At 40.5% G+C, this 12,111-nt stretch overlaps 1 protein-coding gene across 2 annotated transcripts in view; it reads left to right on the top strand.

Annotated features, from left to right (window-relative positions):
• Positions 1–390: 390 nt before the first annotated feature.
• Positions 391–12,111, top strand: part of si:ch211-250c4.3 (uncharacterized) — a 33,811-nt gene continuing 22,090 nt past the window's right edge. The window contains exons 1-3 of one of the 2 annotated variants that reach the window (XM_004572037.4): positions 391–674; positions 7,088–7,525; positions 7,616–7,818. In XM_004572037.4, the coding sequence (XP_004572094.1) occupies positions 599–674; positions 7,088–7,525; positions 7,616–7,818 (717 nt within the window). In that variant the 5' untranslated portion in view covers positions 391–598. Of the gene's footprint in view, positions 675–7,087; positions 7,819–12,111 lie in introns of both variants that reach the window. The other variant, XM_004572036.4, reaches the window with a different exon arrangement.

Below are 12,111 nucleotides of genomic sequence, written 5' to 3' on the forward strand. Positions count from 1 at the left end.
CCTGGACTCCCTTGTGGGGACTATATCGTCCTCCTGGGGGGATCGTGTGATCTAGGCTGTGATTGGGAGAAACAGCCTCCACAGTCTAAACTAACGTGTTTTATTGTTGGACTCCTTTAAAGGAAACAAGTTACAATTTTTACATTGCAAAATTGAAGTAATTAACTTTCATCCATTGCCTACTGAGAAAAGAACGTAATGAGAGTACGACTGCACTACCAGATAAACACTTCTCATATTTGTTTTTGTTACTAAGCTGTGTACATACTGGCAGCACTTCACTCATCGAACATTGCTTTGTAGTCGATGTCTCGTGGCCATTCTCCTCCTCCTGACTGTGAACACTGCTGCCTGAGCCCAGCCCCTCCTCAGCCTGGGAGCTGCTTTTACTCAAGCACCACAGCAAAGGGACACAGGAATCATGACTCCGCTATCGAGGGCAGCCTCTATGCAAGCTCCTCCAACAACAGACACCTTTCCCACAGCTGATCTTCAAGGCAGAATACATCACGAAGAATCTCTAAGGACCTTTTCTTTCATCTTTCCTCTCTGAAACTCACATTTAAGTTTTCTGGAATTCAAATTTTGCTACGACGAGATGAGTGTGAAAAAAAAGGCTGCACTTGTCATCAGCTGGCAGAAGTCATTTTCCATCATGGCCCCTTGGAGGAAAGGTAAAGTCTCCTTTTTTCCTCTCATAAAGTCCTGAAGCCTTGGAAATGGCTCCGTCGTCGTTTGCACAGTGATGTCCGTGACTTTTGTTTCTCAGCTGTTCTTGTTCTTCAGTGTTTTGAATCTTGAGCAGCATGTGAGAGTTATTGTTCTATAAAATTAAAAGCTGATGTCAGTTTCCATGCTTTTGTTTGTGGTACTTGTGCAACTACTAGCAAGCTTTCAGTTTGTAACCATTTAATCACCAGTTAAAGGACAGCCACTAATTTCATCAACACAAAGACAGCACCAAGAATGGGAGAGACTAATAGAAGCAGTTCTGACTCGAGTTACCGTGCTCCTGCACATTCTTGTCTTATCTTAATGGTTTTTGATAAGATGGGGCCCCACTGACTTTGATAAAGAAGACCGAGTAGCACGGATGGATGGCACCGTGGTCAGGAAGCAGTGGAAAACATAACAGGGGCCCCAGCTGTGCCTTCTGTTTCAATGTAAGCTCAGTGTAGGAGGCAGGTGCAAACATATGCTACTAGCTTGATTTCCTGCCCTCACGGCAGGGCTCATCGGATTTATTTTATGTTTGACTGCAGATAAACTGCAGTGGAATTCCTGTTGTGAAACTTTGTTATGCAAATATTCTTTTTAGTACTCAAGTCTAACTGCAATAATAAGACAACACATTTAGAAATGTTCTATTGAAAACAACATTGCTTTAGAAAATAAGAAAGGGCTATGACTGGGGATGCTGTTTTCGGTCCCAGGCCAGTAATGACCGATGAGCTGGGAAGGACTGAAGGGCTCGATGCTTGACTTACTTTGTCATCTGTTCTGTGTACATAAAATATAAAGGCAATGTCAGTTTCCTTGTTTTTGTTTGTGATACTTTAGTCGGTTGAACAAATCCAGGAAAAAACTGCTGATTTGTCATAATTTATTCAGAATAAACAGTTTCACCAAGATTTAATGACTAAAGACAATCACTAGTTTTCATCAAATTGATCCAGACTAGAATTTGATGACTTCTCCACGTCCCTAACAGGAAGCATCAAATTAGACCTGATGGATGTCTCGTAGACAAAAACACACTGATAATATTCCACCACCTTGGCTCTAAGCCCAGAAGTATGGAAGCCCGTTTCCACCACTAAAAACAAAAAAAGGATCCATAACTCAAAATTTCGAGTTATTTTCTCAAAATTTCGACATATTAACTCGAAATTTCGATTTATTAACTCAAAATTTTGAGAAAAGCAACTCGAAATTTCGAGTATTTTCTCAAAATTTCGACATATTAACTCGAAATTTCGATTTATTAACTCAAAATTTTGAGAAAACTAACTTGAAATTTCGAGTTATTTTCTCAAAATTTCGACATATTAACTTGAAATTTCGATTTATTAACTCAAAATTTTGAGAAAAGCAACTCGAAATTTCGAGTTAGCGCTGCCAATCAGTAATCTACGTGAATGACGTCATTTCCTCGTTACCCAGAAGCTGAAGCGTCAGCTACAAATGCTACAGCTAAGCTAGGTATTACATCCAGTTGCACAGATTGCTGAGTGTTTTCAGCCTGGCTTCACAAATGATGAAATCCCTGTTATTAGCTGAATCACACGGTGTTACTATCAGCAAACGTACTCGCCAAAGCGCCAATTTGTTGGGATCCGTTTTTGAGTGCGCGCTCCTCTGCGCCATATGCTTCCGGGTAACAAGAAAGCAACCTCATTCACGTATATTTTTGATTGGCAGAGCTAACTCGAAATTTTGAGAAAATAACTCAAAATTTCGAGTTATGCATACTAGCTTTTTTGTTTTTATTTAGTGGCGGAAACGGGCTTCCATACAGAAGACCAGCCTTCCTAAAACAACAAAAAATGCTTGGCTGCTCCACCTAAGCCTCTTCTTCTGCAGCTCCAGATGATAAGTGGTCAGTTTAACCACCCACAGTGACCCTGACAAACACACACCACAGCAGGGCTGTAAAAATAGCAGGCCTGTCGCAGCCTGTTTATGACCTCGTGTTGTCAGAGGCCAACTAAACCAACACCTAAGCCCAAAGGCTTTCCATATGTGTTCTGTGTTGTAAATGTCGTTCTCTGCATTAAGAGACAGCCAGAGGGCACAAACCAGAAGGTTTAGTCCACATCTATAAGAAAAGTAAAGGGCTCTGGAAAACCACCTTTTATAAGAGCGTGTGCAGTTTGAAGGTGATTTCATGGGAAGAAAAAGTGCTTCACTTAAGGGTGTATGATGATCGTCTTTGGAGCCACATTCACAGTTTGTATTTCTTCCATTTATGATACTTTTGCTTATTCAGCATGTTGCACACATACAGTATACTTTTGTCATGTTTTTTTTATTTAGAAATAAATATTATCTTTATTTTAAAAATCATTTTTACTGGAAACTTTAAGTAACATAGCCTTTACCCAATAAATATCACAGTTTAGCTTCCTCACCTGGTTACTGGCATCACAAATGAAAGAAACAACTGAGGTTATTATCATATCAGCATTATTATTGGTTGAAAAATGTCCAGCAGACAAAAAACATCTGATGTCACCAGAGCTGCTTAAAATGATTTCCAGACAACTGCTCACATTAAGCATTTGTATTATTATTATTACAGTTTGGAAAAGCTGCAGATTAAACACAACTTTATTTGTTATCGTAATAAAACAAATGATTCTGAGATGCCAAAGTTTTTGTTATTTTTTTGAGGAAATTCATTTTGCAAACATGTAAGTTGTAACGTTGGGTTGTGTTGTGTGGTTGAGAAGAGGCGGCAAAACACCTAGCAGGCTAGGCGGAAGGATACACACCCACACTGGTATCAGTAATCCACGGTGGTTCTTTAATATTTAATACGGTTGCTAATTCTTCAGCGTATAAAAGCCCGGCTGAACGGCTGCGGCTCAACAACAAAATGCCCAGCGTTCATACAACCCAAGCGCTGCAAACAAAACAAAAAAAAGGGTCTGGAAAAGAAAACATAAGTCCGTCCCTCATTAAGCACGAGCGTGAAGGCACGTGTCCTCATAATCACAGAGAGAGAAAGCGAGAGAGCAGTGGCACACACTGATAACACCATCAACCCTCGACTTGGGTGTCTTAAAGGGACACCACACCATAACGGCTGTTACAAAGTCCATAAGAGCACCATCACCCAACTGTTAATAATAATCATTAAACCATACTCACAATGCAACATTAACTGAGGTCTTGATACCACTTGGGTGCACTTGAATCCAGCGACATACATTTTATCATCACACAGTGCGCGTGCGGAGACAGGATGTTTCCCTCTGCCTTCCAGGCGGCTCAGAGCTTTGTTATTAAGGTGTGAACGCTTAGGCATCAGGACGAGGCAACAGGGCACTCTGCTTACTCTACTTTAACAGCATTAGTCCTCAACTCAGACTTTTTAAGTACTCGCTTGATTGAAAACTCAGTGGAACGTGAATAAATATGATGGAAACAGCTGAAGGACGTCTTCGGACAGAGACGAGCTTTAGAATGAATTTGGGTGGGGGCAGCGTTGGTGGACTGTCTGTAATAATATGTTGCTGGGTTTAGAAAGCACAGACACTAGGACAGAGACTGCTGTAAATTACAGGATAAAATACCTGTTTGTGTTGTTTGGCCAGGATGAGGACAGCTGGATCACGGCGACACCTGTCCAGCTGACAGTTACTGCACAGAGAGCGCTTTAGGGATGGACGGCGATTGGATCACAATGGCCAGAAGTCTGTTCACATGGCCGACGTGGCTTTAGTGTGTAATTGCACTCGCCCATTTTTGTGTGCAGGCATGAACATGAACAGGGGTGCAGGATTATTGAGACGAGCTGCTGTACATAGTTTAATCGCTCTGATGGTTTTGTCTTTTCTGTTATTTCTTTATGGAAATAAATTCGTGGGCTCTTCTGTCACTGAAAACACATCAGCTGCTATTTGGCTTTGACAAGTAAACTCTGCAAAGGAGTTGCAACTGATAACAAAGCAGCCTCGCCTAATGGACACGTGTGGACCTGCCTCCTCTTCTCCAAGGAGAAGCATGGGTGCTGGCTAACTCTGGGTTAATGCAATAAATGAACAAAACCTTTAATTCAACTGAAGGGAAACTTGTGAGTGGTCAGAGAGTGAGGGCAAAGAGACAGAAGAGTAGCATCATATAATAACTGCTGCTCAGCCTACCTTCAGCACTTTGTGAGATGCTATTAGAATACACTAAAATGTTCACATTATTTCAGATATGGTTATTATAACCTTGTGTTGATGAAGAACGCTGATACCTGGTGTAGCTTTCTAAATGTAATGTTCTGCTCATTTTGTAAGAGTACTGATAATCTCATCTGTATTTCCTCGAATAGTTATCATGTGCTCAAAGTAACAATCTTTAAAAGCAAGTATAGTGCTGTCTTTCAGGCTACATATAATTTAGTTCTAACAGCAGTATGAGCTCAGCTCTGTATGCTGTGTATTTAAAACCAACAACAGTAGCCAGGATGTGTTAAAATAGGATTTGGCATGAACCCTAAGATCAGGTGTAGCAGTGCACTGTGTGGAAAAGAATTACAAGTCACATAATCACTCGTTTTGTGAGCTGCAGGCTGTGATCAGCTGACACGTGCTGCTCACTGCTTCTTGTGGATTTAGGGCTGAATTCAGCAAGACATAAGCAGATGTTACAAACACTGTGAGGCTGATTTGTAACGCCAGTATAAAAAACCATCAAATTAAATAAATTCACAAGATAAATAAGAATAATTGATGTAACCTGTCATTGGCTGCCCACCATAAAGAATCATAGGGAGTCATTAAACTTAACCACAGTACTGCAAATTCACCATTTCAACCGTTTTAGATGCTCACTGCTGATATTTATGTCAACTTTGAAACCTCTGGTGAAAGACGTCCTGAACCTCACTGACTCTTTTAGTCGTGTTCAGTCGGCGCTCCCTCCCGTGAGCGTTCAGGCTCATCTCGTGCTCTGTAATTATGTGATATTCTAATTTGCAGTTTAAACTTTTCTGATCACATGTCTGTTATAATTCAAATTTCTGCGCCATGTCCACCAGTTAAACTTCTTTTATGTGTGCGTGACCCCTGCATCATCCCTGCTGGACATTCCTCTGCTGTTTATCAGAATATTGGGCCCCTCCCTTGGACAATCGCTCCCTTAAGCCGTGAGCTCATCATCTGCTCACTTTGCTCAAATGCTCTTGAGTTTTGCTTCTTGTAAAACCAACTGTGTTAAACCTAAAACGTATCCCTGGACTCAGGCTCTCAGAAGGATTTGTAGAAAAGCAGAAAGTCTTGAATGTATTCTCATTTCAGCCTGGTTTCCAAATGTTACATAGAACTGAAACTGTGCTTTTAAAAGTTTGTAATGATCTTTTATTAGTTGCTGACAGACCTGAGCTCGCTCTGCATTGTGGTATTCTAGTGTTTACACTGGACAGCTGTGCGGGTAATAAAGGAGCTGCCCTTGAATAGTTTAGATCCAATATAACCGACAGCAGTTTTGTGGCTGCTCCTCTGACATCCTGTTTTTATTAAATTACTTGTGTCTCATTCATCTTTCAGTTCAGGCCGCCACCGTTTACAGTTACAATGTCCCTTCTTTCAGAGGGAAGCTGTTTCTCACAAACACACACTGCTTTTACATGTTTTCTTCTGTGCTTAGACAAGAAAGACTTCTACTTTCATTCATATTGTTTTACGTTTATAGTTTCGTCAAAATTCCCATGCAAGAACTGCCTCCTCCACTCAGAGAGGATAAAAGCAAACAGGTTTTAATTTTGCATTTGCTTTGACAAGATATCCACCTTTGTTTTCTGGAAATATATTCGACCAAAATGCCCCAATGCCGTCAACATGTTGACGTTACATTAAGTGCTCAGTACTCCCTGTGACCAGCTGTAGATCTACAGCAAGATCCTCATATCATCCTCATCATACAGGTGGTGACAAGTACTTGCACTGCTGTACAAGACACAATGTGACAGATGTACACATATCACCCCTCCCAAAGTTAACAAGGTCTCATTTGTGGTAGTTTCCTCCACAGTATCTCCTTTACAACATTTAAACATAATGATAGACAAGGTAGTGTGCATGTTACCGTGTATATGACAAGAAGAAAGCTACGACTGTGTCTGGCTAAGAAAGAGCTTTGTCTAAGGAAGTACGATTCTTGGCCCTGAAGTTCAACCAGGAAACTGTTCCCAAAATTTTTAACCATGATGACAAACATTCTTCAACCGAATAACTTTTTACTCAAAGACGCGTTCGCTGGATTCAAACCGTTTCAAACAGCTCAGAGAATGGTTAGGACAGTCATCACAGTATTGAAGGACTTCCTAAAATATGAAAAATGACAACTGACACATATTTCTTTTTCTATTTAACAGGTAAAGGAGGCAGTAAAAACACATTACTGGACAGTGAGGTTGTCCTGACAAAAATGAAGCTTTTTATTGACCAGGACAATTCACACCCCGAGCTGAATTCTCAGCTTGATGAAAAGCCTGGGCAGCCTCAGATCAAGCCTGGCTCCAAATATCCATCTGCCATTTTGTCAGATACTCATCTCTCAAACTTGTTCAAGTGTGAATCAGAGGACTCTGGAGTGGAGCTTCCCAGCGGAGCTCATTCACCATCCACCCCAACAGGATCTGAGCAGAGCTTTGTGGTGCACAGTCGAGAGTCTTCCTGTGACTCCTCCAACTTAAACTCTGAGCCCACCGTCCTCTCTGACAGACTTGTTGCAGATACAAAGAGCACTGAGAAAAACCAGGCAAATGACTCAGCGGATAACAGTTTAAATACAACAGTGGATACACAGGATGGTTTGTTAATTCATTCAAATACACTTATTTCTTCGGCTATAACAGTAGAGTTGCACATAGGTGAGGATGTGAACCACTGCATGGTTTCAGGTCCTGAACAAAGTGAGGATGCTGAAGAGTCCAGGGCTGTGACAGGAAGGACCGGCTCAGAGGATACGAGGCTTGGAGAGCAATCCTTAATACAAAGCTGTGACGACATGACAAGCAAAGTCTTTGAACCCGAGCCTATTAAAAGGAGTATCACCAGTGACAGCCTGGATGAGTACATGGATGAATGCTGCAGATTAAGTAAGGTAAGAAAAAAGCAGCACTGATCATCAGCTGATCCGTCCTCACACTTTACAAGGGTGCAAACTGAGCAGACTAATGTAGCCCCGATGTTTCTCGATGAAAGCAACCTTTATATGTGACATACACAATCATGCAGAGTAGTGAAATGCTTGTGTCCGAGCTGCAGACGCAACCGTGCCATTCCAGGGCTTGGTTTTTTTGTTAGCATGGGGGGTCTAGCCAGGACCCTTACTGGATGGGAATTGAACTTGCGACTCCCACTCCAAAGGTGTGGCTATCCAGCTGCCAGGGCTATCCAGTCCTGGCAGCTGGATAGTGAGATGCCAGATGAGCTGGCATGTCAGAATTTCCTAAATCAAATCTCCAGTAGAGGTAGGCGGATCGATCCAAATATCAATAGTATCGATACCAACACTAGTATTGGTATCGGATCGATACATTGCTTTTATCCTTCAGTGTGTAGCCCGCTGAACTGTGTTAATTATGTCTTTGGGAAAAATAAACCTCCAACATGCACTATGAAAAATGTCCAAAGCTTTTTGTGTGCTGAAAGACACAAAAACATTCCAGGTCTCCAAAAACCCAGTTTCTGTTTAAAATGTTTCACAATTTGCTAGTTGAGAATTCGTCTCATTAATCGTGGCACACTACTCTCCCCCATTTAGCTGCCTGAGTCACATCGACAGTACTGGCCCTGTATTTACTTGGTACTGGATCGATACCAAAATGTGTAGTGTGGCACAGCACCAGAGATGGGCAGTACTTGTACTTACTTGTAACGCATTACTGTAATCCGATTGCTTTTTTCAAGTAACAAGTAAAGTAAGGGATTACTATTGCAAAAACGGTAATTAGATTACCGTTACTTTCCCGTAGGAACGCTGCGTTACTGCGTTACTAAAACCGTGATTTTTTGCGAGAATGTCTCACGACAGTGACGTAAGCGAGTGCGCCGTTGGTGACAACAGCTGTGTGCAGATCAACAATGGATCATATATCGAGTGCAGAGAGAGTATGAGCGTGCAGCGTTTAAAGCGTGGAAGTACTGACCTTACTTTGAGTTTGATTCCATAAAAAGTGACAAAAACATTAGTGTCCGCTGTGCGTGGGAAGAAAACTTCTTTTTACAGCGAAAAAACCCCTAAACTTCCAACAAGCACCGAGTAGCTACGACGTAATGGGAAACTCACAGAGAAACTCGCGGATTCTTCCACTGACCGCGGCACACCTGCACCAGGGTAAACCTCCGCCTGCCCCACTCCTGCTTTACAGGTGAAAATAGAGCAACAGGACCGCTGAGTCTTTGACTTTATTTATTTTCTGCTGTGTTTTACTTGCATCTATTTGAAAGAGTGAGTGTAAACACAAAAAATATTTTATTTTATGTGCTGGAATGTGCAGAAAATAGGTTTAAATGTTAAACTAATTTCTTCCAGTCAGAGAATGTTGCAGATAATTAAATTTTTTGCTTGATGCATAAAGTTAAAAGATTAAAACTAATAAAACAAGTTTTAAAAAGAGACTTTTCCATTTGATTACATTTTGTATGATGGATTATGCAGAAAAAGTAGAATTGGGCTGAGAGATCTATCGCTTTATCACCTACTCAGGTTGTAAATCATGTTTTTAAAAGTAACTAAGTAATTAATTACTTTTGAAAATAAGTAATCAGTAAAGTAACAGGATTACTTTTTTGGGGAAGTAATCAGTAATTAGTTACTGATTACTTTTTTCAAGTAACTTGACCAACACTGCACAGCACTGCTGTGAACGAGGGAAAGTGTGAATGTTTTTGGTTTTTGGTGAAGCGTCCAGGTAAGTATCTACATGTTAAATGACAACATATGTGTGTTCAAATAGCATCGACACACAGCTTCAGGTTCTTTATTTCTATATGATAATTCTTCATAATTAAACAATAAGAACAAGCAGTCTGATGTCCTGCAATCATTACGAAGCTATAATCTGAAATACAATAACACATTAAGTTTTTGCACAAAGTATCGGTATCGGATCAGTGTCATCGATACCACCCTGAATTTTACTCGGTATCGGATCAGAAAGGAGATCAGTGGTATGGCACATCACTAATCTTCAGGCATAACACATACAGTACTGCCCAAAGATTTTACAGTGTAATGTCTTATTGAACCCGAGTCACTGAACAGCTACAGTTAGAGCATCAGTTCATACAGTATCCAATCAAGCATTCTGCTAAAGACTATGTTTCAGTTTAGTTCTGTTATGCTTTTAGTGTTTAATATATTTATTATTTTCCACAATGAAATACAAAAATACAAAGCATCAAATAAAAGTAAAAGAGGGGAAAAAATAAAAATAAAAACCCACCCTAACAAACAACACCCCTGTTCGCTGTCAAGTAATCAAAAGTTTAAAAGGAAAAACATACAATGCAAAATAACACCAGCCAAGGTATACAGAATAACAAGAAAGAAAAAATAAGCAAACAAATATAATTAAAAATAGATAAATAGATAAATAAATAAATAAATAAATAAATAAATAAATAAATAAATAAATAAAGGTCATTCCTGAACCTGTGTTGGTCAAAACACGGGTTGGTCAAAAAATATCAAAAAGGGTTTCCAGACTTTGTTAAATTTATTTACAGAGCCTCTCTAAACGAACCTAATTTTCTCTCATTTAAGATGAAATAATACATCCTTAACCCAATGAGAAACTGTGGGCGGGGCTGCGTCCTTCCACTTCAAAAGTATTAGACGTCTTGCCAATAGTGTAGAGAAGACAATAATTCTTTGACCACCTGCTGGTAGTGCCAGACCATCGGAGTTGACCCCAAATAAAAATAAAAGTGGATTGAGTGACACTCTCATTCCAAATATGCATGACAAAGCCCCACAGACATCTGTCCAGAACTTTTGTATTTTGGGACAGGACCAAAGCATATGGATCAAGGTCGCCTCTGCCAATTTACATCTTTCGCACGTTGGGTCAATCTGGGGATACATCTTTGCCAGTTTTGATTTGCTAAGATGAACCTGTGCACTATTTTAAACTGCAGAAGCCAATGTCTTGCACACATGGAGGACGAGTGAATATTACTTAAAACATTGCCCCAGTCGGCTTCAGCAACACAGATTCCAAGATCCTCTTCCCAGGATCACTTGATTGCAGACATAGAACAAGAACCCAGGCGCAAAATCAGAACAAGTATTGATGATATGGCCTTTTTCTTAGCCGGTTTAAAACACATAATGTCATCCATTACATCATTAGGGGGTTTATTTGGGAACCCTGGGATAGAGCCTGAAAGAAAGTGTCGTATTTGTAGGTACCTAAAGAAATGAGAGGGGGGTAAGTTGTATTTATTAGTCAGCTGTTCAAATGAGGTGAACGTGCCGTCAATGCCAGCCCTGCCAGCCCTGAAATGTGGCATCAGACATTGAAGGGGAAAAAACATAGTTGGAAGCTACTGGGCTGCCTAAGCACATCTTCAGAAGATCAAAATGTAAACTAAACTGAAAGCAAATCTGGATAGTATTATTAACTACAGGATTCTCAATTGACAGGCTTTTGGGTAACGGGATAGATGCACCTACGACAGACGATAGCAAGAAAGAACCAGAAGAGAGCTTCTCCATATCTAGCCATACGGGTCCGCTGCAATCGTTCTGTTAGTGCAGCCAGTAGGTCAGACAGCGTAAACTGGAGGCCCAGTAATAATAACGGAAATTCGGTAGAGCCAGGCCTCCGTCTTGCTTTGACTTTTGCAGATGTGTTTTATGCAAACGTGGTTTCTTGTTGTTCCAAAGGTATGATGTAATTGCAGAGTCCAATTTCTTAAAATAAGCATTCGGAATGTATATAGGGAGGCTTTGAAACAGATAAAGATATTTGGGTAATACAGACATTTTAACTACATTCACTCTCCCAACTAACGAGAGAGGAAGCGGCGACCATTTTGACAAGTCTTGTTGCATACTGAGGTGTAACTTAGTAAAAATTTCTTTAAAGAGATCACTGAGGTTTTTCGTCACAGTTATGTCTAGATAGACAAAACTGTGCGTTGCAATCTTGAAGGGAACAGTAATGTTTGCTAATGTGGAAAGAGGCATATTTAGAGGCAGTAATTCACTCTTGTGTAGATTCAATTTATAGCCTGACACAAGCCCAAATGCATCAAAAAGTTCAAGAATGGAGGGAATTGTTACCTCAGCCTGACACAAACAGCAGGAGATCATCAGCATAGAGAGATTTATGCTCAGTTCCATATCGCGAAATGCCTTGAATGGCACCATTACTTCTTATAGCTA

This window comes from Maylandia zebra, linkage group LG13, assembly GCF_041146795.1.
Source record: "Maylandia zebra isolate NMK-2024a linkage group LG13, Mzebra_GT3a, whole genome shotgun sequence".
Lineage (NCBI taxonomy): Eukaryota > Metazoa > Chordata > Actinopteri > Cichliformes > Cichlidae > Maylandia > Maylandia zebra.